We start from the raw sequence: 24200 nt of genomic DNA on the forward strand, positions 1-24200 counted from the left end.
AAAAGAATTGATTATTTCCTTGTTTTCTATGTTATGGATAATACTTTTTTAATCTCTTCATATTCGCTGTTAGCTGGCTGGTAATTGCCAGCTTGCATATCAATAAATCAAAGGAAGATTAAATGCGCAGGAATCTTTTGTTGGTGATAATGCTGCTCAGTTGACCTACAAAAATTGTCAATTAACAATCTGTAATCCCTCGTCACTGTAGATAAAAATCTGGAGAATTCCGCAATTGACAGCTAGTGTTCCACGAGCTGCTGTTTTTAGCTCCTTTGTTAGACCAAGTGAGTCGTGTTTGCAACTGGCTAAAGCATATTATTTTATGCCTTCGGCTATTGAAATAAATTATTGTCTGATTTATAAGAGATTGATTGTTTTTACCGTAACTAGGTTTATTCAAATATTATCTCAAATATTTGGTACAAAATCTACTAACTACGTACGGACTTGAACTTGGGAAGTAATTGTCACCCTACTGATTAGTGGTTTCCGAGATAATTTGTTTTAGAATTTCAATGTCTACATTTTGTATAACAACTGGACTCCATAGGCGTAATGTTCCATTTTATTTAAACAAATATTGGAGTTGCGTTATAATAAAGATAAAGCTATGTAAAAGAACTCTCAGCAGATCATCAGGTACTGAAAGTGAAAAGCAACGAATCAAACTTTTGTATGTAGAGATTAAAGAGATAGATTGACTGTGCTTTAAAGTGATGCTCTTTATATGTATGGTCAAAATGACTGCTTTTGTAGAAGTTAATAGGTGACTGGTTGGGCTTTGCTCTTCATTTTTGGATGCATTAGGCTGCTGGGGCCGACTTTGTTTACGCAATCAATAGATTTTTACTTTCGATGGCAACTCCTAACAACCCTTTAAAAACTCCCATGAAATTTCACTGTTTATATTTATAGCTCTTTCTTTGATGAAAAAGTTTGAATTAAATTTTACCGTCGTGATAATAAATCATTTAAATTGTAAATATATTATTCTAAAATAAAATACTAATTATTAGATAATTTATTTTTTCATTGATTCAATATTATTTACATCATTTAATGTTTATTTGGTATGACTTATTTAGTAGTTATAAGTATTTATTCAATTTTATAAGTTCTTATCAAAATTTTTGTTGTTGTTTGGCTGTTCTTTAATAGAGTTTTTAAAAATTAAATAAGTTATTTTATCTCTATTTACAAATATTTAAATTTTATACTTTTTGGTGTAGAGATTGAAATTTTTTTTTTAATGTTAAAATATCTAAAATATTTTCTACTTTTTTAATTATTTTTATTTTATTCTTTTCATAATAAATTTTTTAAAAACTTAACTATTAAAATAATTTTATAATTTTTAATAAAAACATTCATTGACAATCAAATAACTAAAAATTTTTAAATAAAAATTTTATTTATAAATATTCTACTAACAAAACTTTATTTAAATAATCTCTACTTAAAAAATTATGCCAAACATATCCTTATAAAAATTTAATCATTCAAAGATGGATGGTGGCCTGGCCCTGGATTCAAGATTTGTCGTTTAGTATAATTTCTTATCTAATGGAACTTTGAGCATAAAAGTGAGGTTTTATGTGGATATTAAAGGGGTGTGAATAGCATTTCTCATAAGTTTTCTAAGCCCCTTGAAGGCCCGCCATTGGCCAATAATAACTCCCACCCGCAGGTCGCCGTTCAAGTCAACTCCTAGAAAAAAATTCCATTTTCGGGCTATAACAAAATTAGGGAAAAAGCCCAGGCCGGCTTGGTCCAGGCTTCCATGGATCAGGTTGGATATGAGCGAAAAATATAAAGTCCGTATAAATTGAATTTAGATAAAAATTTAAGAAAAAAGTAATTTATAATTAAAAATATATCAAATTAAAAAAATTCAAAATATTAGATTAATATACTTTTTTATACTAGTATTTGTAATTTATTATGTTTTGTTACTACTATCAAGCATAGGCTTTTTAATCTATAAATAAAAAAATGTATCAAATTAAAAAAACTCAAAATATATATTATATTAATATATATTTTATATTAATAGTTTTGGTTTATTATATGGTGTTATTAATATTTTGTGTATTAAACTAGTACAAGATTAACCATGTAAGATTGAAGAAAATCACCATTAAAATTTTAAATTTAAAATCTCCTTATTCAAAATTGGAAGTTTTATCTTTACTAACCTGTTTTTTTTTTTTTAACCACAAAAAAAATAAACCTCTCTATAGTTATAATATTGGGACCAAACTAATTTATTACTATGAGGATATTATAACTTAATAACAAATTATTAATAGGGTATGTCAAAACTAATATATAAACTTTGATAAAATAAATATATATATACTTTTTTAAAAAATAATAAACGTTTCCCTATAGTTTTTCAAATATGCAAAGTTATCTTAAAATTCTTCAAATGTTTGCATTTTCTTTATGGTGCATTTACTAAATGATAATCGGAATGAGATAGTATAAGAATGGACTTGATTCAGAATGGGTTAGAATCGAAATAGAGAATAGAACTTAAACAAATTGTTTATCTTAGCTTTATGGATCGAAATCTGAATGAATTATATTATCATTAATGTGTTTACTTTAACTTGAAATCAAAATAAATTGTTGCAAGTTACTAAAATAACATTGGTTGATTATTGTTATTATTTATTATCACAATTTTGATTATTATTATTATTCAAAATAACTATTGTTGTTAGTAATAATAATAATAATAATAATTTTAACAATAATTTTAAAAATAGCAACAACAATAATAATAATTGTTAAAATTATTATTACTATTAATTTTATTATCATTGTTGTCATCATCATCATTATTATTAACAACAACAATTAAAATATAATAGTAATAACAATAACAATAATATAATAATATGATATAATAATATTTTATTTGAAGACAAAAGTGGAATTATAAAATTTAGGTGAGGTAAATTGGAGAGTTCAAATAATAGGAACTTGATTCCCTGCCCCTTATGGAAAACCATAAGGGGTAGGGAATCAAGTTTCTATTCCGTATTATCAAAAACACGTGGGCCTTATGTGTTTCATTCTTATTCTCACATTTATTTTAATAAATAAACGCCATTAATTGTTATCATTCCGAATTCTTATTCTCAATCTAGCAAATTAATGCGCCATTAATGTTTTTTTCTCATTTTCTTATTGCATGTGGATACAAGTTCTTTTATTGTAACATAACGTACATTTTTTTTGCAATATATCGATAATTATTATTATATGGAGGAAAATTCGTTAAGATGATATGTAGAAAAATTATGACTTTTTCATAAAGTGGAGTTTATTTTTATTTAAACTGATATAGATTGGGACTAAACATATTTTATAAATACGTTGAGGTTATTCGTATATAGAATATTACTATAGAGAGATTTTACTATATATTTTCAATAATTACTGAAACCAATAACATGTCCAAAATAACTTGAAGAAGGAGGTAGATAAATGATAAAATTATAGAAATGTCCCAAAATTTTGTCTAGTTTACAAAGTATCTCAGCTTAAATTCTTCTTCTTCTACCAATTTTTTTTTCTTTTTAGCCATAAAGAGCATTTTAGACAATAATATATCTCTAAATATAATGTCAAACTAACTATACCCATTTAGTGTAGTAAACGAGAGTCTACAATGATGATCAACAAGGTCGATATTGCTGTCTATTGTCTAATGTGGTCAGGTTGATAGTGTCAGACTGATCTTGAAAACATTATAATGTCACATTGTTCTTGTAGACATTATTGCTCAAAATCCTTATTTTAGCAACAACATATTAATAAATTTTTAAGTTAGGTCATTTTTATAAGTTGACCATAGTTTGGGCTATTTCTGTTAAACTTGCTACATTTTATTTTATTTTTAACTTTTATTCATTTAATTTCCGTAGATATAGGTCTCATTTGGAATTGAGGTTGAAACTCAATAAACTGCTTATTTTATAATTTGTGACAAAAATAATATTTGGTAAATTTTGTAAAAGTTGGTTATTTCATAGTTTTTTCTATTTTGACATTAATTTTTAAAAGCAGATAGAGAGTTACTTTTCATAAGCAGCTTATTAAATAAACTATTATGCTTTTTTAAAGTTTATATTATAACCTTAATATTTTAAAAAATAATTAAGTCTTATTTTCCTATGCACCGTAATATTAAACCATTAGATACCGTATCACCACCACAATCAAATTACCACCACAACTACTGTATATTCCTTCTAATATCAAAGTTTTGATTTAGTAAGTTCATATTTTTTTATATTTTATTGTATTCTCTATTATAAGGTTCAAAAAGGCTTGCATATAATTATGTAAATTTTTTTGAACTTTGAACAATTTCACATGAAAATTGACCATAACTTTTAAAATTAATTTCATAACCATGGCTTTTAATATTCAATCTATTTATATATTTTTTTATATAGTTATAGTGTTTATTGCATCAAGTTTAATATGAATGTATTGTATATTACTTTTCTATTTTTATCTAGATTATGTATTACTATGAATTTTTATCATATTTTATATAACAAATTTATTGAGTTTTTTTTTACTTTAGTAATTTTAGGTAATTTAAAAAGAAAAAGGCATGTCCAAACATCATTAAATATACTCCAAAAAGATAAAAGGTAATTTAAATTTATGTCTATTTTGATCATTATATAATAAAATAATATATTTATAATAAAATTTAACAAACGCATGTACACTGCTTTTTAAATTCACAGTAACCACAACAACACAATTTATCAAACACTAAATTACTTTTTTAATTAACTACTTATTATATCTATACAGTAAAAATAACTTATTTAATCAGTAACCGTAGTCCCAAACATGCCCATAATAAATTCACATATATAGTTAAGACCGCAATACGTAATCATAACTAAAGCACAGAGTTAAGAACTAAATCATATAAGGTCATAAACATCCGATTCGGATCCAACCCGAAAACCCGGCGCCTATAAAAAAAAACCTAAAGCCACTATATGCGCACATCACACTAAGGCACATTTTAACACGTCCCCTCCTCTCCTCTCTCCCTCGGCCCGATTTTTTTCTTTTTTAAAAATTCATTTCACTTTCTTTTCCTCTTCGCTTCTTCTTCTTCTTCGTGCTGCGAAGTGCCTTAAGATAAGATCTCATTCTATTTTATCTCTCTAGATCTCTCGTCTAGGTTTTAATTGCTGCCGTAGATCTCGCAGCGATTTGAATCTCTCTTGTAATAGGATTGAATTGAATTGAATCTCCACCGTAGATCTCTCCCGATCTGATCCCAAATCATGGCTGCTGCCAACGCGCCGATCTCCATGAAGGAGGTCTTAACCGTAAGCGCCTGTTTCACTTCAACTCCCTCTTTTATTTTGATCACTTAGTATTCGTAAACAATTAAGGATTCACCCCAGTTTTAGTTTTGTCTAATTATTACAATCACACGAAATTTAACAATTATTTCTGGTTAAATTTCACGTTAAGTTGATTAATTGTTATAGCTCAGCTCAATTAGTTCGTGCTTAAGTGTTAATAGATCTATGGCCAATTGTATAGGTTCAGATCTGTATTTGATGTGTTTATTTAATGTTTTATGTTGCTTAGAATTTCGAGTGGCTAATTTCTTATGATCTGATGTGTGTGTGACTGCAGTTGCCAAGTGTCGGGATTAATCCGCAATTTATTACTTTCACGAATGTTACGATGGAATCTGATAAGTACATATGTGTTCGAGAAACTGCTCCACAGAATAGTGTTGTGATTATTGATATGAATCAGCCGATGCAGCCGTTGAGGCGGCCTATCACGGCTGACTCAGCACTTATGAATCCCAATTCAAGAATTCTTGCTTTGAAAGGTATGATTTAATAATTCACATTGTTTTCAGCTTTAATGTGTCAGAATAATTCTCATTGCATGTAGTTCTTGTTACTATGTTAACTTACAGTGCATTTGGTCTCTCATGCCATGGGATCAGAGCCAGTTCTTAGTTTTTAGTACATCTTTGGAGAGAAGTACATATGTATCAAGTGTATAGCATTCATTTTCCTGAAAGCTCTTGTTGTTATATGTGTACAAGTTATTTTGTTTGAATGCAAGCTTTTCTGGATCAAATTTACAAAAACTTTAAATTTGACCTGCTGTGTCATGTTTGCAGTGGTATTATTACAATAATTTAGTTTAAATTATCATAATATTTTGAGATCTCTTTTGTTATTTGTTGTAGGAATCTAATTTTTTTCTAGTTTACATCTTTTAACAATAGTTAAGGCATATGAGCGGTGAGTTTGATTTTATGAGTTGCATCAACATTAATGAACTGAATATTTCATTGTTTTTATTACCACTTGTTTGTTTAGCAGATAAAGACCTTCCTTAGATGGGAGAATCGTAGACCTTAGATGGGAAAATCATAGATGATTGGTTTTCTGAAAGTAGGTGGAATATATGTGTAAGGTTCTTTTGGCCATTATGAGGACACTGTCAAAAAGAATTTACTGTGTATATACAGTGGAACTATCATCATAATTGCCAAAGCAGTTATGCCAATGGTGTTAGTGTTTTTTATGAATATTTATTCAATCTCCATTTCTTGTGTTCTGATAATTACTTGTTCTTAAAGGAGCTAGTACGCGTAAGATGCTGATTAAGGAATTCCTTAATGTATTTTTGGTAAAAATCAGTTTTTCTTGAGATATTTTGAGGTTCATACTGCTATGTTGTATTGAACTTTTAAGTTCCTTCATTATGTTTATAGATACTTCCTGCTCATGAACGGTGACATTGTTTTGTAGCACAACTCCCTGGAACCACTCAGGATCACTTGCAAATATTTAACATTGAGCTGAAAGCAAAAATCAAATCGCATCAGATGTCTGAGCAGGTGAGACCTTTGTTTCATTAAAGCAACTTTGGTACTTGTTCAAAATTCAAGTAATTTACATTAAGCTTAAACAAAATACGCACATTTCATGTGCAGGTGGTCTTTTGGAAGTGGATTAGCCCAAAGATGTTGGGAGTTGTCACTCAAACTTCAGTGTATCATTGGTCAATTGAAGGTAATATGTCTTTCTCTAGCATTATTAAGGATAACTTAGCTCTATCCTTACTGTTTCTGTTCCATGGATATTTATACTGCTAGTTTTGTTTCCTGCAATTTTTGCCGGTGTATGAATCTCAACCATTGTTCTATGCAGGTGATTCTGAACCAGTCAAGATGTTTGATAGAACTGCTAATTTGACAAATAATCAGATAATTAACTACAAATGTGACCCTACTGAAAAATGGTTGGTTTTGATTGGAATTGCTCCTGGTTCAGCTGAGGTATGTTATACGGATTGATGCTATCTTAAGTTTGTTGCATTCAAGGATGTGGTATACATTTTCTCTGAAAGAATATCAAGAAGTTCCCTTCTTAGCCGAATCTTGTTATATGGTACATAAATATAATAAAACATGATATGAGCATACTACATATGTAATTGAGGCAACCTGGGGCCATCTTCTGTCCCTTTTGACCTATGAACTGCTCTCACTCCACTGCTGCATCTGTAGTTCAGGGTTCATTTTCCCCTGCCATCACACACCCACACATGCTCCTGCACAAATTCTAACTTTTTTTTTAAAGAAAAGAAAGAAAGCATAATCTGTTCAACTATGCTCTGTAATGTGGTTGAACCATCCTGTCTCGTATGTTAAAGTGCTTAAATTTGGCCTTTAAATGTCATTTATGAGTGGTTGTGTTTTTTTATGTTTTCTTTCCAATTTTATAATTTGTTAGTTATAGCTCATTATATGGCCAAATGTAGAATTATTTTCTCAACCGTATGGTGTTTCACTGTTGATTTTGTTGTCCTACTATGTTTTATAGAGGCCACAATTGGTTAAAGGGAACATGCAACTTTTTTCAGTGGATCAACAGCGTAGTCAAGCTCTTGAAGCCCATGCTGCATCATTTGCCCAATTCAAGGTTGGGTTTTCTGTGCTAAAAACATTCCTCATATTTGATATTATATAAACTTCTTTGTGTTCCATTGAGGATGAAGGTATTCTTTGATTTGTCTTGCGCAGGTTCCTGGGAATGAGAATCCTTCTGTTCTTATTTCCTTTGCGACAAAGTCTTTCAATGCTGGGCAGGTTACATCAAAGCTGCATGTTATCGAGCTTGGTGCGCAGCCAGGAAAGCCATCTTTTACAAAGAAGCAAGCAGATCTTTTCTTTCCTCCTGATTTTGCTGATGATTTTCCAGTGGCAATGCAGGTACAGTTGATGCTGATATTATACAATGTTTAAGAAATTGCAATATAAAAATTGACTCAAGAATTTGTTATCTGGTAGATATCGCACAAATATGGTTTGATTTATGTTATCACCAAGCTTGGATTGCTATTTGTTTACGATTTGGAGACGGCTGCGGCAGTGTACCGAAACAGAATTAGTCCAGATCCAATATTTTTGACATCTGAAGCTTCTTCGCTGGGAGGTTTTTATGCCATCAACAGGCGAGGCCAGGTGTTACTGGCAACAGTTAATGAAGCAACAATAGTGCCTTTTGTTAGTGGCCAAGTAAGTGGATAAGCTTGCTTTTCTTTTTCCATGCCCCTGGTTTTGGGATAATTGTTTTACAAATTTGATCTGGTTGTTGTTTTTCTTAGTTGAACAATCTTGAACTAGCAGTCAATCTGGCCAAAAGAGGAAACCTTCCTGGTGCAGAGAATCTGGTGAGTTCATATTTTTGTTTTAATGCATCTTCATTTTACTTAATTACTTTCTTACTCTCATGTGTACTCAGAACTTGGTGACATGCTGTCTTGGCCTTTTCAGGTTGTCCAGCGGTTCCAAGAACTGTTTGCTCAGACAAAGTATAAAGAGGCAGCTGAGCTTGCTGCAGAATCTCCACAAGGACTCCTCCGCACACCAGATACAGTTGCCAAATTTCAGGTTTTCTTTTATTTTTGCAATTTAAGTATTTTGCAGTGTTAATTTTGCTAGTATCAAGCTGAACTGTTTATTCCAGACGTTTTAATGACATGAAAGTGGCAGTAATGAATTAATCCTGTCCATCTTCACTATTGCAGAGTGTTCCTGTGCAAGCTGGGCAGACTCCACCTTTGTTGCAGTACTTTGGGACACTTTTGACAAGGGGAAAGCTCAATGCTTTTGAGTCATTGGAATTATCTCGCCTAGTTGTGAACCAGAACAAAAAGAATCTTTTGGAAAACTGGCTAGCAGAGGACAAGTTGGAATGTAGTGAGGAACTTGGAGACCTTGTGAAGGTTTGACTTGAAACTTCATATTGAAAATTAATTTGTTTTTATAGACCTAGTTTTTGTTTTTGCGTTGGATATGAATACGGGACTATTTAATTTGAGACATTAAAGTCATTTGGCTTATGCAAACTCTATTAAGGAGAAAAATATTGCACAGTCATGTGCATTAGGGTAACATAATGAGCAAATTCAGTGCTGTCAAAGAAGTCAAGTTTATCTAAATCTGCCATTATAAATTACAGTTAACGACTAAGTATTTTTCTAGGATGAATGAGCCATCTGAATATGTATTATAGTAGTAAATGCATTGACTATCTTTTAACAATGGCAAAGAAGTCAATTAAACAGAATTTTAGATTTGGTTACCTCAAATAGTCCATTTCAGAACATATTTAATGTGACTCAGGGTTGGACTTTAAGAGAGCTGACTACTTTATGGATAATGTAATAAAAAATGAAATATTCTGTGGATTATGGTAATTTAAAAATTGTGTTTTTGACTGGAAAACAATTTTTAGGACATATTCGATCTATATGGCACCAGAGAGTTGAATATCTTTTTCATTGTGGGCAACATATGATGGTCTAGATCTTTCAATTGACCCGAGCGTCTATTTGCAAATTCTGTCTAATTTGATTTTTTTTTTCCATTTGGGTATGGCAGACTGTGGATAATGATCTTGCACTGAAAATATATATTAAAGCTAGGGCAACCCCAAAAGTTGTTGCAGCTTTTGCAGAGAGGAGGGAGTTTGACAAAATTTTGATTTACTCAAAGCAGGTAATTTACAGACCACTTGGGTTGTGACAATCTCACATTTTTTCTGTTGTAGATTTTGATATGTTGGTCATGAAGAGTGAGAGTGCATTAATGTTTGCCTTATTGTTTTAGGTTGGGTATACACCTGATTATTTATTCCTTCTGCAAACAATTCTCCGAACAGATCCTCAGGTATGTTGAAGTTCTTGAAGACTGAAATATAAAAATTATCACATTTATTAATATCATGCGTTAAAATTCTATATCTTTTATTTGGCTGGCCACCTGAGTTCTAATCCTAGGGAGGTAGGAGGATAAAAAAAATCAATTTGGGCATTGCCTACCCTCCTTTTTTTTTTAAAAAAAAATCATAATCTGTCGGATATTCTCTTTGAATTATCTTTTCTTATGATGTTTCCCATGTAATTAAAGTAGGCATTTTATGTTTGCCTTCAAATCTTATCTGAAACAATGCAATTTCATGAAAAATGAACTATTAAACAAGGTCTAACTGTGATATTTTTTATTTCAGGGAGCTGTTAACTTTGCATTAATGATGTCCCAAATGGAGGGAGGTTGTCCGGTTGATTACAATACGATTACTGATCTGTTTCTTCAGGTTTGAATGCTTTCCCTGTGCTTCTCTTAGCTGCTTTGTATTGTCCCTGCTCTACATACGTTGCTGAATTTGCTTATTAATCCTTTAATATGCATCGTAATGCATGGAACTTTGTTCATGTTGTTACAAAATGCAAATTACCTGACTATGTTTTTTGTAATTTTAATGTCTTTGACTTTTTCAGAGGAACTTGATCCGCGAAGCAACAGCCTTTCTGTTGGATGTTTTAAAGCCAAATCTACCAGAACATGGTTTTCTTCAGACAAAGGTTCTTTAATTATTTATTTGTTGATATATTTGGTTGACTTTGGGGATGCAATATATATCTTTACTCATGCTCAGTTATATTATATTCTTTCATATGCAGGTGCTGGAGATCAATCTCGTAACTTTTCCAAATGTAGCTGATGCTATTTTGGCCAATGGAATGTTCAGCCACTATGATCGTCCTCGAATTGCCCAACTTTGTGAAAAAGCTGGTCTTTATATGAGAGCTCTGCAAGTAATACAGATTCATGCAATGTCTATTTAATTTTCTTTTCTGTTATCCATTATTACCTCGATTAATTTATAACAATTTTTGCAGCATTACACAGAATTACCAGATATTAAGCGTGTCATTGTAAATACACATGCAATTGAGCCACAGGTACATATGTCAAATGCTGTTCTCATGATTGTAGTAACTAGTTAGGGTCGTATAATTGTTAACTAGTATGTGGTTTTTGCAGTCGCTGGTTGAGTTTTTTGGTACTCTTTCAAGAGAATGGGCTTTGGAGTGCATGAAGGACCTTTTACTCGTTAACCTAAGGGGCAACCTTCAGATAATTGTGCAGGTATGCAATGTTGTGTGGGGTATATATCGGTAGTGGGTGTCATATTTACCGAGCTAGAGCTAACTGATATATGTCTTGCAGACTGCCAAGGAATACTGCGAGCAGTTGGGCGTTGAGGCTTGCATTAAACTTTTTGAGCAATTCAAGTCATATGAAGGGCTGTACTTTTTCCTGGGTTCATACTTGAGTTCCAGGCAAGGAATCTCTACTTTTAGTTTGTTACTGATAATGTTTATTAATGTTAGTTTCGAATCTGATTTTGTTTGGATTATTTGACAGTGAGGATCCTGACATACACTTCAAATACATAGAGGCAGCTGCTAAAACCGGACAAATAAAAGAGGTGGAACGAGTGACAAGAGAATCAAATTTTTACGACCCTGAAAAGACCAAGAACTTTTTGATGGAAGCCAAGCTTCCTGATGCCAGGCCTCTGATTAATGTCTGTGACCGATTTGGTTTTGTTCCAGATCTCACACATTACCTCTACACGAACAACATGCTTCGCTACATTGAAGGTTATGTTCAGAAGGTGTGAGATCGGTCCCTTTATACTCATATCGAGCATTTATCATTACATGTGATAGTCTTCATTTTGAGTTTTTGAAATTGTGTTTCCTTTTATAGGTGAACCCAGGGAATGCTCCCTTAGTTGTAGGACAGCTGTTAGATGATGAATGCCCTGAAGATTTTATTAAGGGCCTCATTCTTTCTGTCCGTTCTTTGCTTCCGGTTGAGCCCCTGGTTGAAGAATGTGAGAAGAGGTAGTTCCCATTCTATTCTCCTTTCCTTCTAATTGTAGAAGTTCCTTCATCTTACTCATGTTGATCGATTTCAGGAATCGGCTTCGTTTGCTCACTCAGTTCTTGGAGCATCTTGTTAGTGAAGGAAGCCAAGATGTTCATGTCCACAATGCTCTGGGTAAAATTATTATTGACAGCAATAACAATCCAGAGCACTTCCTTACCACTAATCCTTACTATGATTCCCGAGTGGTGGGTAAATATTGTGAGAAACGTGATCCAACCCTGGCTGTTGTGGCTTACCGTAGGGGACAATGTGATGATGAACTCATCAATGTCACCAATAAGAACTCACTGTTCAAACTACAAGCCAGGTTTGTGAACTGCTTATCTCTATATTTGGTTGTGTGTAGGGTTTTCTGGTGCTTTGCAGGCTTATGAAATCATCTTTTGGTTACAGATATGTGGTTGAGAGAATGGATGCGGATCTATGGGAGAAGGTTCTTACCCCTGAAAATGAGTATAGAAGACAGCTCATTGATCAAGTTGTATCTACTGCTTTGCCAGAAAGCAAGAGTCCAGAACAAGTTTCTGCAGCTGTTAAAGCTTTCATGACTGCTGATCTGCCCCATGAACTAATTGAACTTCTTGAAAAAATTGTGCTGCAAAACTCTGCCTTCAGTGGGAACTTCAACTTGCAAAACCTGCTTATCTTGACAGCTATTAAGGCTGATCCATCTAGAGTCATGGATTATGTTAATAGACTAGATAACTTTGATGGACCTGCTGTTGGGGAAGTGGCTGTTGAAGCTCAACTATATGAGGAAGCATTTGCTATTTTCAAGAAGTTCAACTTGAATGTTCAGGCTGTCAATGTCTTGTTGGATAACATCCGAAGTATTGAACGGGCTGTGGAGTTTGCATTCCGTGTTGAAGAAGATGCAGTTTGGAGCCAGGTAGCAAAGGCTCAACTGAGGGAGGGGCTGGTGAGCGATGCAATTGAGTCATTTATCCGTGCTGATGATGCTACTCAATTCCTGGATGTTATTCGTGCTGCCGAGGATGCAGATGTCTACCATGACTTAGTGAGATACCTTCTTATGGTCAGGCAAAAGGTAAAAGAGCCGAAGGTGGATAGTGAGCTCATTTATGCATATGCAAAGATTGATAGGCTGGGTGATATTGAGGAATTTATTCTCATGCCGAATGTTGCTAATCTCCAAAATGTTGGTGATCGCTTGTATGATGACACCCTCTACGAGGCTGCAAAAATAATATACGCATTTATATCTAACTGGGCAAAGTTGGCCGTCACACTTGTGAAGCTGAAACAGTTTCAAGGTGCTGTCGATGCGGCACGGAAAGCCAACAGTGCAAAGACATGGAAAGAAGTTTGCTTTGCATGTGTTGATGCTGAGGAGTTCCGTTTGGCTCAGATATGTGGTCTCAACATTATTGTACAGGTATTAATTTTCAAATGCTCACCTCGAAGTTTATCCTCAGATATGTTTTTCTTTTTAGGTCTACTGGCATGAATTTAATTTTGCAAGTTAAGTGTTAAGCCCTTTGGGCCATAAAGACTTGATGCAAAGTTACACTGTCTAGTACATATTTACTATCTGGATCTAGTTCTATTCAGAGCAAAATTCGGAAAGTTATTCTCTATTGTTCTTATTAGTAAGTACTATATACATTATATACATTATCTCAACATCTTCCATTGTGAGTCTGTAGGTGGATGACCTGGAAGAAGTCAGTGAATATTACCAGAACAGAGGATACTTCAATGAATTAATCTCTCTCATGGAGAGTGGTTTGGGATTAGAACGTGCACATATGGGTATTTTCACCGAGTTGGGAGTTCTTTATGCCAGATATCGTTATGAGAAGCTTATGGAGCACATCAAATTGTTTTCCACCCGCCTTAATATCCCCAAGCTTATTCGTGCTTGTGATGAGCAGCAGCACTGGAAGGAACTCACCTATTTGTATATCCAGTATGATGAGTTTGATAATGCAGCAACTACCATTATGAACCATTCTCCCGAAGCATGGGATCACATGCAGTTCAAAGACGTTGCTGTCAAAGTTGCTAATGTTGAGCTATATTATAAGGCCGTTCACTTCTACTTGCAAGAACATCCTGACCTCATCAACGATCTACTTAATGTGCTTGCACTTCGTGTGGACCATACACGTGTTGTTGACATTATGCGAAAGGTTTCTTCTTCTGCTTCCATATTTTTTTATTCCAATAAATTGCTTGAACTTTTTCTCTCAGCTCTTCAATTTATGATATTATATTATCTGTGGTATTAGGCTGGTCACCTTCTCCTTGTGAAGCCCTACATGGTTGCAGTTCAGAGCAACAATGTTTCTGCTGTGAACGAGGCTTTGAATGAGATTTACGTTGAGGAGGAGGACTACGAGAGATTGCGTGAATCTATTGATATGCATGATAACTTTGATCAGATTGGCCTTGCACAGAAGGTGAGATGCAACTATTCAATATTGTGATTTTTTTCTGTTGATAAGAGTCTTTAACTTATAATCCTTTTTGGAATGGTTTGAGCAGATTGAGAAACATGAGCTTTTGGAAATGAGACGAGTCGCTGCATATATTTACAAAAAGGCTGGCAGATGGAAGCAATCTATTGCACTGTCAAAGAAAGACAAGGTTTACAAAGATGCGATGGAGACTGCCTCACAATCTGGTGATCGTGAACTTGCAGAGGAGTTGCTGGTTTATTTCATAGAACAGGTGCTTCATTAGGGTTGATTCTTCTGATATCGTATGGCTATAATTTTTGGTTTATTTGTTGAATGTGATCTAATTATTATATTGAAATTGTTGCAGGGGAAGAAGGAATGCTTTGCGTCATGCCTGTTCGTTTGTTATGATTTGATCAGACCTGATGTTGCTCTTGAACTTTCTTGGATGAACAACATGATCGACTTTGCCTTCCCATATCTCTTGCAGGTGTTTTTTTTTTCTTTGCATCTGTAGTTTTATTATAATTATCGTTTATTATGGTGGGCTAATTGGATAAACCATTAGGTTTTCACTATGTTTAATGCAAAGTTAATGTCATTAACTTAAGCTTGTGGGCAACCAATTACCTGGAATTCTGACCTATAATTTAAATTTGGCTGAATCCTGTCTCATGGGAATTTGCTTATGTTGACTTAAGCTTTTGACACGTCTTCACTTTTAACTAGTAGAAATCATGATATGAATGTTTCCCCCCTTCTTTCTTTCTCTAGCCATGAGGCTTCAGACATATCCTATCATCATCTGGATCGCCATTATCACTTTGCTTACCTTGCTGAGTTCACCAATAGGATTTAATTATGACTAATTAATGATGCTAGTCTTTATGCATAATTGGCTCCTATTCATCCTTTTCATGAAGTTAAATCTTATGAATGATATTTTTCTCACCTTCATTTCCTTTGGTTGCAGTTTATCCGTGAATACACAGGCAAAGTTGATGAACTTGTGAAGGACAAAATTGAGGCTCAAATTGAAGTCAAGTCTAAAGAGAAAGAAGAAAAGGATGTAATTGCACAACAGGTGATTACTTTTATCATATCCCTTGCCTTACAGGAGTTGGTCATTTTTGCTTTCACTTGGGCTAGTTGGTTCTCGTACCAAAGGTCCATAGATTGTGAGTTTGAACTATAGATATGAACTGTTTTCCAACAAGCTGGGACGATGCCTGGTAGGGTGGGACCCAAGCCTATGTGTGAAGTTTTTTATGTACTTGTGAGAAAGGCCCAATTCATAAAACATTTGGACAAACTTTTAAGTAGCATGCTTTATTTGGTATTAGGAATTCACAAAAGTTGTGCTATTTCATTGATACGATTTTCTTTGCCTTGTTGCAGAATATGTATGCTCAATTGCTGCCTCTTGCTTTGCCTGCGCCACCTATGCCTGGTATGGGAGGTGGTTTTGCTTCAACAGCACCACCTATGGGTGGAATGGGAATGCCTCCGATGCCTCCTTTCGGCATGCCTCCAATGGGTAGCTACTGATTTTGTTGATCAGATCGGGAAATAGGTGTAGTTGCTTGTTGGTTGGAGCACAAGAACTTAGCAGTTGTTTCAGGCTTGCTTTTGCGTGGTGTTCCTCAGGATTCGTCGCCTCCCATTGTTTTTTTGGTGTTCCTTTTGTCTCATGGTGAAAGTCTAATCAGAAATAACATGGCATTTTTTTGTACTAGTTGTGTGGATATGTGTTGTAGTATTTTTTTTTTCCCGGGTAGCAGAGGCATTTTTTGGCTGCTGGTACAGAGCACGCCGAGAGTTTCCTGCTTTGTACTATTTTTCTTGTGGTCCAAAATTGACCAGGATTATCATTACCAAACACTTCTACAGATTTAAGTTCCAATTACAATATGTTCTGTATTTTCATTTTCATTCTTAATTTCCTTTATTTTCACAGCGTTGGATTTTCTGAAGATGGGAAAAATTACACTAATTTAGACAATAGTAATAAACTGTTTTTGCAGAACTATATTTTCATCAATGCCACGTGATTTGCACAGATTTGTGATAACGTCTGCGTTTGTACCGAGACATCTCCTCTTATTATTGTAAATATTATTGAGCAATCCAGCTATGACATTTCTAAAATTTCAATGCTCTAATTCACCAATTTAGTGGGTTAGCAAGAAAAGTACTTTATGGGATAGTCTCGTGGAATAATCACAATTTTTCTTTTTGGTTAAATTATATTACGACACTATATTTAGAACGTTTGTTAGAAATTCAAATCAATACAATTAAGGAAGAGTGGCCTCCATCACGAATTTAAAGATCATTTAGAATTTTAGAGAGGAGTAGCTGTTGAGTCAGGGGTAATTTGGCCAGAGCGATCCAAATTTCTGCTGTTATTTGCAAAGTGAAAACAAGATAAAATGTTACGGAAAAATAATGTGAGTCAGAGGCAGAGCTCCCCTGGACCCCTGCTTCTATCTATTTCAATCTGATAACATATAAAGAAAGTAAACTTACAAAGTACCGAAATGGCGCCGTATGGGATTCTGATCTGGGCTGTAATCACAGCGGTCTTAGCCTCAATCTTGATCTTAGCTTCCCACGTACACAACGCCAGAAGAAATAGAACAACATCGGTGGCCTTCTTCCATCCATACACAAATGACGGGGGCGGCGGCGAAAGAGTTTTGTGGTGCGCCGTCAAAGCTATTCAAGAAGAAAGCCCCGATCTTGACTGTATTGTCTACACAGGCGACCACGACGCCTCCCCTGACTCCTTGTTGGCTCGTGCCGTCGATCGCTTCGGTGTCGAGCTCCTTCACCCACCTAAGGTGCCGTCATTTCTCTCGTTTGATTGTTTATTCCTTGTTTTTGTTTTATTAGGCTTTGCGTTTAAAGGTTTTATTTTCGTTAATTGATTCTTATGCTCAATATTTGCTAATCTGGCTCTATGGTGGTGGGATGGGAAATTGATTCATCCAAACGATGGACTGTATTGTATGTACTATTGATGGAGATGATAGTTCATTACGTGAAATGACCAATTTGACTTCCAGATGCTCCAAGGGTCATTTTGGTTACCTGCTGAGGATACTCTGACATTAGTTGATGAGAAAATGAGTGTAGAAAAGACTCAAATCCACTTCTGTAGAAATTGGTGTGCTTCTTGAGAAACTGATTTGTGAATTTGTTTGTGTTAATTTCAGAATGTGATTGATTGACAGTTTTATTTAGTGGAATTTTGGAGGGAAACAACTAACTTCCCCTTGAATTATGCTCTGTTTGCTTGGGATAGGATCTCTTCAGCCATTGGATGAGGATTCGCTTGGATCCTAATTCATGATGATTAAATTTTCTTAGTTTTTGTCAATGGCTCAAACTGATTTTAAGATTAAATGGCTATTTTTCTATATAAGGACATGTGGTGAGGGAGGATTTGCTGGTACAAATCTGTTCACCTACAATTTTTTATTTCTGTGTTGTTCATGTTTGTTTGAATTTTCTTATGCTCAGGTGGTGCATCTTTATAGACGGAAATGGATTGAAGAAAGTACTTATCCTCGCTTTACAATGATTGGTCAAAGTTTTGGTTCGGTCTATCTTTCATGGGAAGCTTTGTGCAAGTTTACACCTTTATACTATTTCGATACTAGTGGGTATGCATTTACGTATCCACTTGCTCGGATATTTGGCTGTAGAGTTATTTGTTATACGCATTACCCTACCATAAGTTTAGACATGATATCCCGTGTACGTGAAGGAAGCTCAATGTACAACAATAATGCCTCTATTGCTCAGAGGTGAGAGTGCTTTTATGAAATTATGATTTCTTTTATGTGGGTCATTTGTAATTGCTTTCCCACAAGTGGAACCTAACAACTGTTTCTTCTGTTGCAGCAATTGGCTATCTCAGTGCAAAATTGTCTACTATACATTCTTTTCCTGGATGTATGGGTTGGTAGGCTCTTGTGCAGATTTGGCAATGGTGAACTCTTCATGGACACAGTCTCATATTGAAAAGCTATGGGGAATACCAGACCGTATAAAGCGAGTCTATCCTCCTTGTGATACTTCAGGACTTCAGGCCTGTAATCCTTTTTTTTCCCAAATTATTTCTATGGACCTATGTAATACATGTACTTTATTAATCGGCTGAATTATTGATTTCAATGCAACAAGATGATATGTTTTAACTAGTATTTGGCTGTTTGTTTTGGTGCTTGCATAAAAAGATGTTTTTGTTATAGATAAAATATAGAAACATAATGTTTCAACCAATTTGCAATATTTCTGTTTTCCAAAAAATGCTACTTGCCTCCCATTTATGTTCACATCTTGAGTGGTTTCTTACAAGCTGCGGTTCTAACAGGTGCTTCCCTTGGAAAGGTCAACAGAATATCCAGCAATAATATCTGTTGCCCAATTTCGTCCAGAGAAGGTGGGATATAAACTTATAAGCACAAGGTACTACAGTTATTTAGACTCATAGTTGGACCCCTAGTTAAAGTAGTCCTTTGATATTTGATTCCGTTAATCAGGCACATCCTCTTCAACTTGAGGCATTTTCAGTTGCCTTGAGGAAATTAGATGCAGACTTGCCTCGGCCCAGACTCCAATTTGTGGGTAGTTGTCGAAATAAATCAGATGAAGAAAGACTGCAGAGTTTAAAAGATAAATCTATTGAACTGAAGGTGGATGGTAATGTGGAATTCTACAAGAATCTGTTGTACAGGTCTGTTCTGACCATTTTCATGCACCTCTTTGTTTTTACAATGAAATGGCAATTAGTTTATGATGAATTTTTAAAACTGTATTTGCAAAAATCCAAAAACTGAATGTCCATCAAGGCATTGACTTGTATGTTTGCACTCGTTTTAAGTGTTGTGTAGTTGCAATTTGCAGGGACTTGGTGAAACTTCTGGGAGGCGCTGTTGTTGGAATTCATTCTATGATAGATGAGCACTTTGGCATAAGTGTTGTAGAATATATGGCTGCAGGGGCTATCCCCATCGGTAAGCATTTTAAATGATTTCTTAGTTAAACTAAATTACAAAAGTGCTGCTTGTATGCGTGTTTTTTTCTGTTTTATGATGTAGTGTCTTTTTGTCTTCAGCTCACAACTCTGCTGGTCCGAAAATGGACATTGTTTTAGAAGAAGATGGTCAGCAAACAGGATTTCTTGCCCAAAATGCTGAAGAATATGCAGATGCCATCGTGAAAATTATTTCGATGCCCGAAACTGAGAGACTCGAAATGGCTGCAGCAGCCAGGCGAAGAGCAGCCAGATTTTCCGAACAAAGATTTTATGAAGATTTTAAAGCTGCAATAAGACCAATTCTATGTCATGCTGCTAGATGATAAGATTGCTACAAAATACAACACACATGTAACAGAAAAAGCTAGTTGGATCTTTGTCAAAGAAATAGGTTTACTACAATGTTGTTTATTTCAATTTTGGTAAGTCCAAATTTTGTTAACAAGTTCAAACTGAGCTCAGCTTTATGTTTATATGGGTTTAGGCTATTTTAACTAAAGTTTTTACTTAAAATTATAACATAAATCTTGAACCATTGATATCGTGTTATTCTAATGCCAAGGAGCTCATTAATTGAAAATGAATTATTTTCGAAAATTTTATTAAAACTCTGTTGTGGACGGCCAATTGTTTGAAGAAAATATAAAAAAGAAAATTTTGAGCAGTGAAAAATACGGCTTTGGATTTTGGGCTTGGAATATGTTTATGTTGAAAAAATAAATCAGCGCTACTTTTGTAAATTATCGATGCTTTTGGGCCATTCCGTCTTATACCCAGACGGGAAAATTTTTTTAAAAAAATGAAGATTTAAGATATTTGTGTCAAATAAAAAATAACCACGTGGCAAGCAAGTATCTGACGAAGCTCATCCTCTCGATTGAGTGCCACAAAGTATCAGGCTCTATCTTCCCCTCTTTCATGGTTGGACCATAAATCAATCAGAAGATGGCTGTTTCTCTCAATTCAGTCGTTGGCTTCAATGCAACGGTACCGTTTCTCTTCTTCATTTATTTATTTTTGCTTTTAAAAAAATGTTTTCCCTTTAATTTTCTAATCGCTTTTCAAGCAAGTTCTGGTTTTTCTAGTTTCTCTTGAATTGAAGGAAAAACAATTTTAACTTCAAGGCCTGTGTTATTTATGCGTAGAGTGTATGTATATGGCTTCTGTTGCTGTATTTTGCATATTAGATACGGTCATTGTTAATTTTAGTTATAGGTAGACACGCTCCAGACTGGAACTATATACCACTGATTGAATGAAGCATGGGGAAATGCCTTGTAGGTTGCTGTAGGAATAGTTCAGGAGCCTACAAGTCGTACTTTGAGTTTATTTTAGTGATCAATCCCGTACCCATGAGTGGTTTAGAAAATAGTTGTCATCTAGTCTCTGTTGTAAGGTGATTAATTTGCCTGTAAATTTGGGTTGGGCTACATCTTGCTATTACGCCAAAACCGAATGTGTTTCGGCATGCGTCTGACAATGTGTATTTTCATCTTGCTTTCTCTACCCTGCTGTGTCAGTTGCTTATTGATCGTAAATGGTTCTTGAATATGTTTCTAACCTTCATGAGGATGTAAGGGTTCAAAATGAAATTTGAATGTTCTCTTTGGAGTTTATCTCGTATGTATGTTTTTTAAATGTCATTGAGCAGCAGCAATGTGTGTTTTTAGAAACTAAAAGAGCAATTTTGTTTATGATATTTCCTGTCTAATTGTGTTCTAGACGTATCTTGGTGACTTTTATTCCCTTTGATTATTTACAATAATATACTTCTTCATAAAAGTTGTTTGCCCATTATCAGCATGTGTCGAGATCTTCTGAGAGAGCTGCAGCACCAAGGGCTGTCCAATTTACATCCCCCTCGAGCATAACTGTTTCAAGGAGGAGGCATATAAAGAAAAGAACATGGGGCTTCTGTCGTTCGGTTAAAGATAGCAACCGTGTGGCCACAAACACCTCTGATGAGGTGTCTGTACATTCTGAAGGATCAGTTTCTGATAATCAAGTTTCACCTGTCAATGCCTCCTCTTTGGATGCTGCCGAAGGGACTGGCCAGCTCCAAACAAGTGCTGATGGCTCAGGGCCTCAAACCTCTGAGGCTACTAATGGTTCAGTTGTTTCTTCATATCAAAAGCAGGATACGTCATCGTCAACTAACCAGCAATCTACATCAAAAAGATCTCCTTTAACAGCAAGGGAAAGATTAAGGGCGGCACGGGTTCTTAGCCGTTACACTGAAACAAAAGCTTCTAAATCGGATATGAGCAGTAAAGTATTGGATGCCTTGAAGGAAAGCGATCGGGGAAAGAGAAGATCTCGCCTTCCTGAAGCCCCTACAAACTTGTTCGATGACAGCAAGAGAGGGCTGCCAAAGCCAGGCCTGACATTTCAGTTTCCTGGGGGTATGGACCTCTTTGTTATTGCATTCTCATTTGTTTTTATCAGCACGGTGATGTTTGCAACGACTTACCTTGTCTGGAAAGTTGGTGCCATCCATTTCAATGAATACTGAGGTGGAGGTCGGTGTGATCTTGCAATTTTGGAAGATTCTCACAAACAAATTTTAGTTTCACGTCCTTTTGATGCTCAATCTTCTTTTACTAACTAGGATTTGTAATCTCTTTTAGATAAGAAATATACGTGATGTGCAAAGAATTATGTGGCCGGTGCTTATATGCATATGCATATTCACATTTGTCAGCCTTGTGTGAATGTCATCTTTTCTTTTGTGATTATGATGCTGAAACCATACAACACAATCAAACGCAATGGAGTTTTTATTTTTCATGGGATGTTAAAAAGCCCCATAAAATGATTTAGATTAGGAACATAGTGCAATGTTTGAATGAGCTACTTATTTGATGATCTTATTAATTATTTATGAGCTATTTCTCTTTGTAGCTTGTTTAGTATGTGTTTTTTTACAGGCAAACTCACATGTTTATCATTTCTGTTGGCTCTTACACTTGTCCATAATCTTTTGTTGATGTGATAAGATACAACTGGTGTAAAAAAAACGCGCACATCAATTCTGCAACTTGTAACCTTAATTGTTCGATTCTTCGAAGCTGTTGTGTTACATGTTTAACCTTCTGCATGTGATGAAGATAAGAATAGTTGTAGTAAAATGCGGCTTAAAAACTTTTAAATTTTTTAAATTTGTTATTGTTGGCCTGTAAAATTTTCTATTATGATCCTCCCATGTATTATATATTACGAAAAGTATGGGGTGTCCCAAAGAATAGGATTTTTTTCCCCATAGAACTGTAAGGGTGTAATAGTGAAATAACATTGCATTATAAATGTAGTAGATTACAAATTTTCATCTACAAACATTAATTTTTTAAAATGTGAATTTACAGCTAGATTGTGTTGTCTACCTCTATATTGAAGCTAAACGACGCGATTTAATCTTAAATCTATATTTTAATGCATGTAAATAAACTCGTTCTATCTTTATCTTTTCCTTTGTAATAGTTAAATAAATTCGTTTTATCTTTTTCTTTTTCTTTGTATAGCTAAATAAACTCGTTCTATCTTTATTTTTTCCTTTGTAGTAGCTAAATAATAGATAAAATTATTTTGACAAACCAAAATGTGTTCCAAATAGATCTCACAATGTGCACCAAGATCTTGCACATTCTAATTTTGGTACCTTTGTTGATGCCTTCTATGACAACGCAATTCCAAATTGAATTGTTGAGACAAAACGTGTTTCGAATAGATTTTGCAGTGTGCACCAAGATCTTGCACATGCTCATTGTGGACTCTTTGCGACTATTGAAATTTTTGCCAATCTTTTCAAGCCAATGGGAGCTAAGAGACGAAGAAAAAGATAAAAAGGATCTTGATACCGCTAGATCCTAGGGGAGAACATATAATTTATTGAGTGTTGTTGAGTGAGTGGTTGATAAGAAGTCGTATCAATCTTTAAAGTTCTTTAATTGTGAGTAACCCTTTTGGAGTGTGAACAGGGCCCTACATTTAAGAATCCAACTTGTTATCGTAATTGAAGCCCTTCTTGTTTGCTTGTGTTGTGTAGGGCACCAAAGAAATAGCCTTATCTTGGGCTCAGAGTGAGCAAAAGAAAGTGGACAAGAAATAAAGCAGCCAATTTTTTTTAGATGACTTCCTTTGTGCTGCAGCAGCAAATTAAAGGACCTCGAATGAGAGAGAGAGGATGAGATCATCAAGTGTTTGGAAATAACACCATCAAGAGATGCCTAGAGGAACCCACCAACATGGTAGTGGGTTCAATTCAATATGACTTTTTAATCTCAAGAAAAGGGTAGTTCATGGTCACGGATAAGTTTATTAGAAAAAAGAAAAAAAAAATGACAAAGTGAACTTTTACTGTTTCATATAATTTATATGTAGACTCTTCTTATATTAA

General features: G+C 34.5%; 3 protein-coding genes across 3 annotated transcripts; all 3 read left to right on the forward strand.

Moving 5' to 3' along the window:
* The first annotated feature begins 5064 nt into the window (after window positions 1-5064).
* On the forward strand, window positions 5065-16692 carry LOC18045468 (clathrin heavy chain 1). Its single transcript, XM_006435701.2, has 29 exons — window positions 5065-5378; window positions 5695-5899; window positions 6837-6925; window positions 7022-7100; window positions 7239-7366; window positions 7914-8012; window positions 8114-8302; window positions 8381-8608; window positions 8698-8763; window positions 8867-8983; window positions 9121-9318; window positions 9977-10093; window positions 10205-10264; window positions 10605-10691; window positions 10876-10959; window positions 11059-11193; window positions 11278-11340; window positions 11423-11527; window positions 11609-11721; window positions 11807-12059; window positions 12155-12291; window positions 12366-12644; window positions 12731-13733; window positions 14005-14490; window positions 14590-14760; window positions 14846-15031; window positions 15128-15250; window positions 15734-15844; window positions 16159-16692. Exons 1-29 carry the CDS (start codon window positions 5334-5336, stop codon window positions 16306-16308), a joined length of 5106 nt encoding a protein of 1701 aa, XP_006435764.1. The 5' UTR covers window positions 5065-5333; the 3' UTR covers window positions 16309-16692.
* Window positions 16693-17183: 491 nt separating this feature from the next.
* Window positions 17184-20278, forward strand: LOC18045469 (GDP-Man:Man(3)GlcNAc(2)-PP-Dol alpha-1,2-mannosyltransferase). The gene is made up of 7 exons (XM_006435702.2): window positions 17184-17603; window positions 18286-18572; window positions 18670-18856; window positions 19142-19210; window positions 19311-19504; window positions 19675-19784; window positions 19886-20278. The coding sequence occupies exons 1-7, from the start codon at window positions 17301-17303 to the stop codon at window positions 20128-20130; spliced, it is 1395 nt and encodes a 464-aa protein (XP_006435765.1). The 5' UTR covers window positions 17184-17300; the 3' UTR covers window positions 20131-20278.
* A 356-nt stretch (window positions 20279-20634) lies between these two features.
* On the forward strand, window positions 20635-22624 carry LOC18045470. The gene is made up of 2 exons (XM_006435707.2): window positions 20635-20794; window positions 21609-22624. The coding sequence occupies exons 1-2, from the start codon at window positions 20753-20755 to the stop codon at window positions 22317-22319; spliced, it is 753 nt and encodes a 250-aa protein (XP_006435770.1). The 5' UTR covers window positions 20635-20752; the 3' UTR covers window positions 22320-22624.
* The last annotated feature ends 1576 nt before the right edge of the window (window positions 22625-24200 follow it).

This window comes from Citrus clementina, unplaced genomic scaffold, assembly GCF_000493195.1.
Source record: "Citrus clementina cultivar Clemenules unplaced genomic scaffold, Citrus_clementina_v1.0 scaffold_4, whole genome shotgun sequence".
In the NCBI taxonomy this organism is placed as follows: domain Eukaryota; kingdom Viridiplantae; phylum Streptophyta; class Magnoliopsida; order Sapindales; family Rutaceae; genus Citrus; species Citrus x clementina.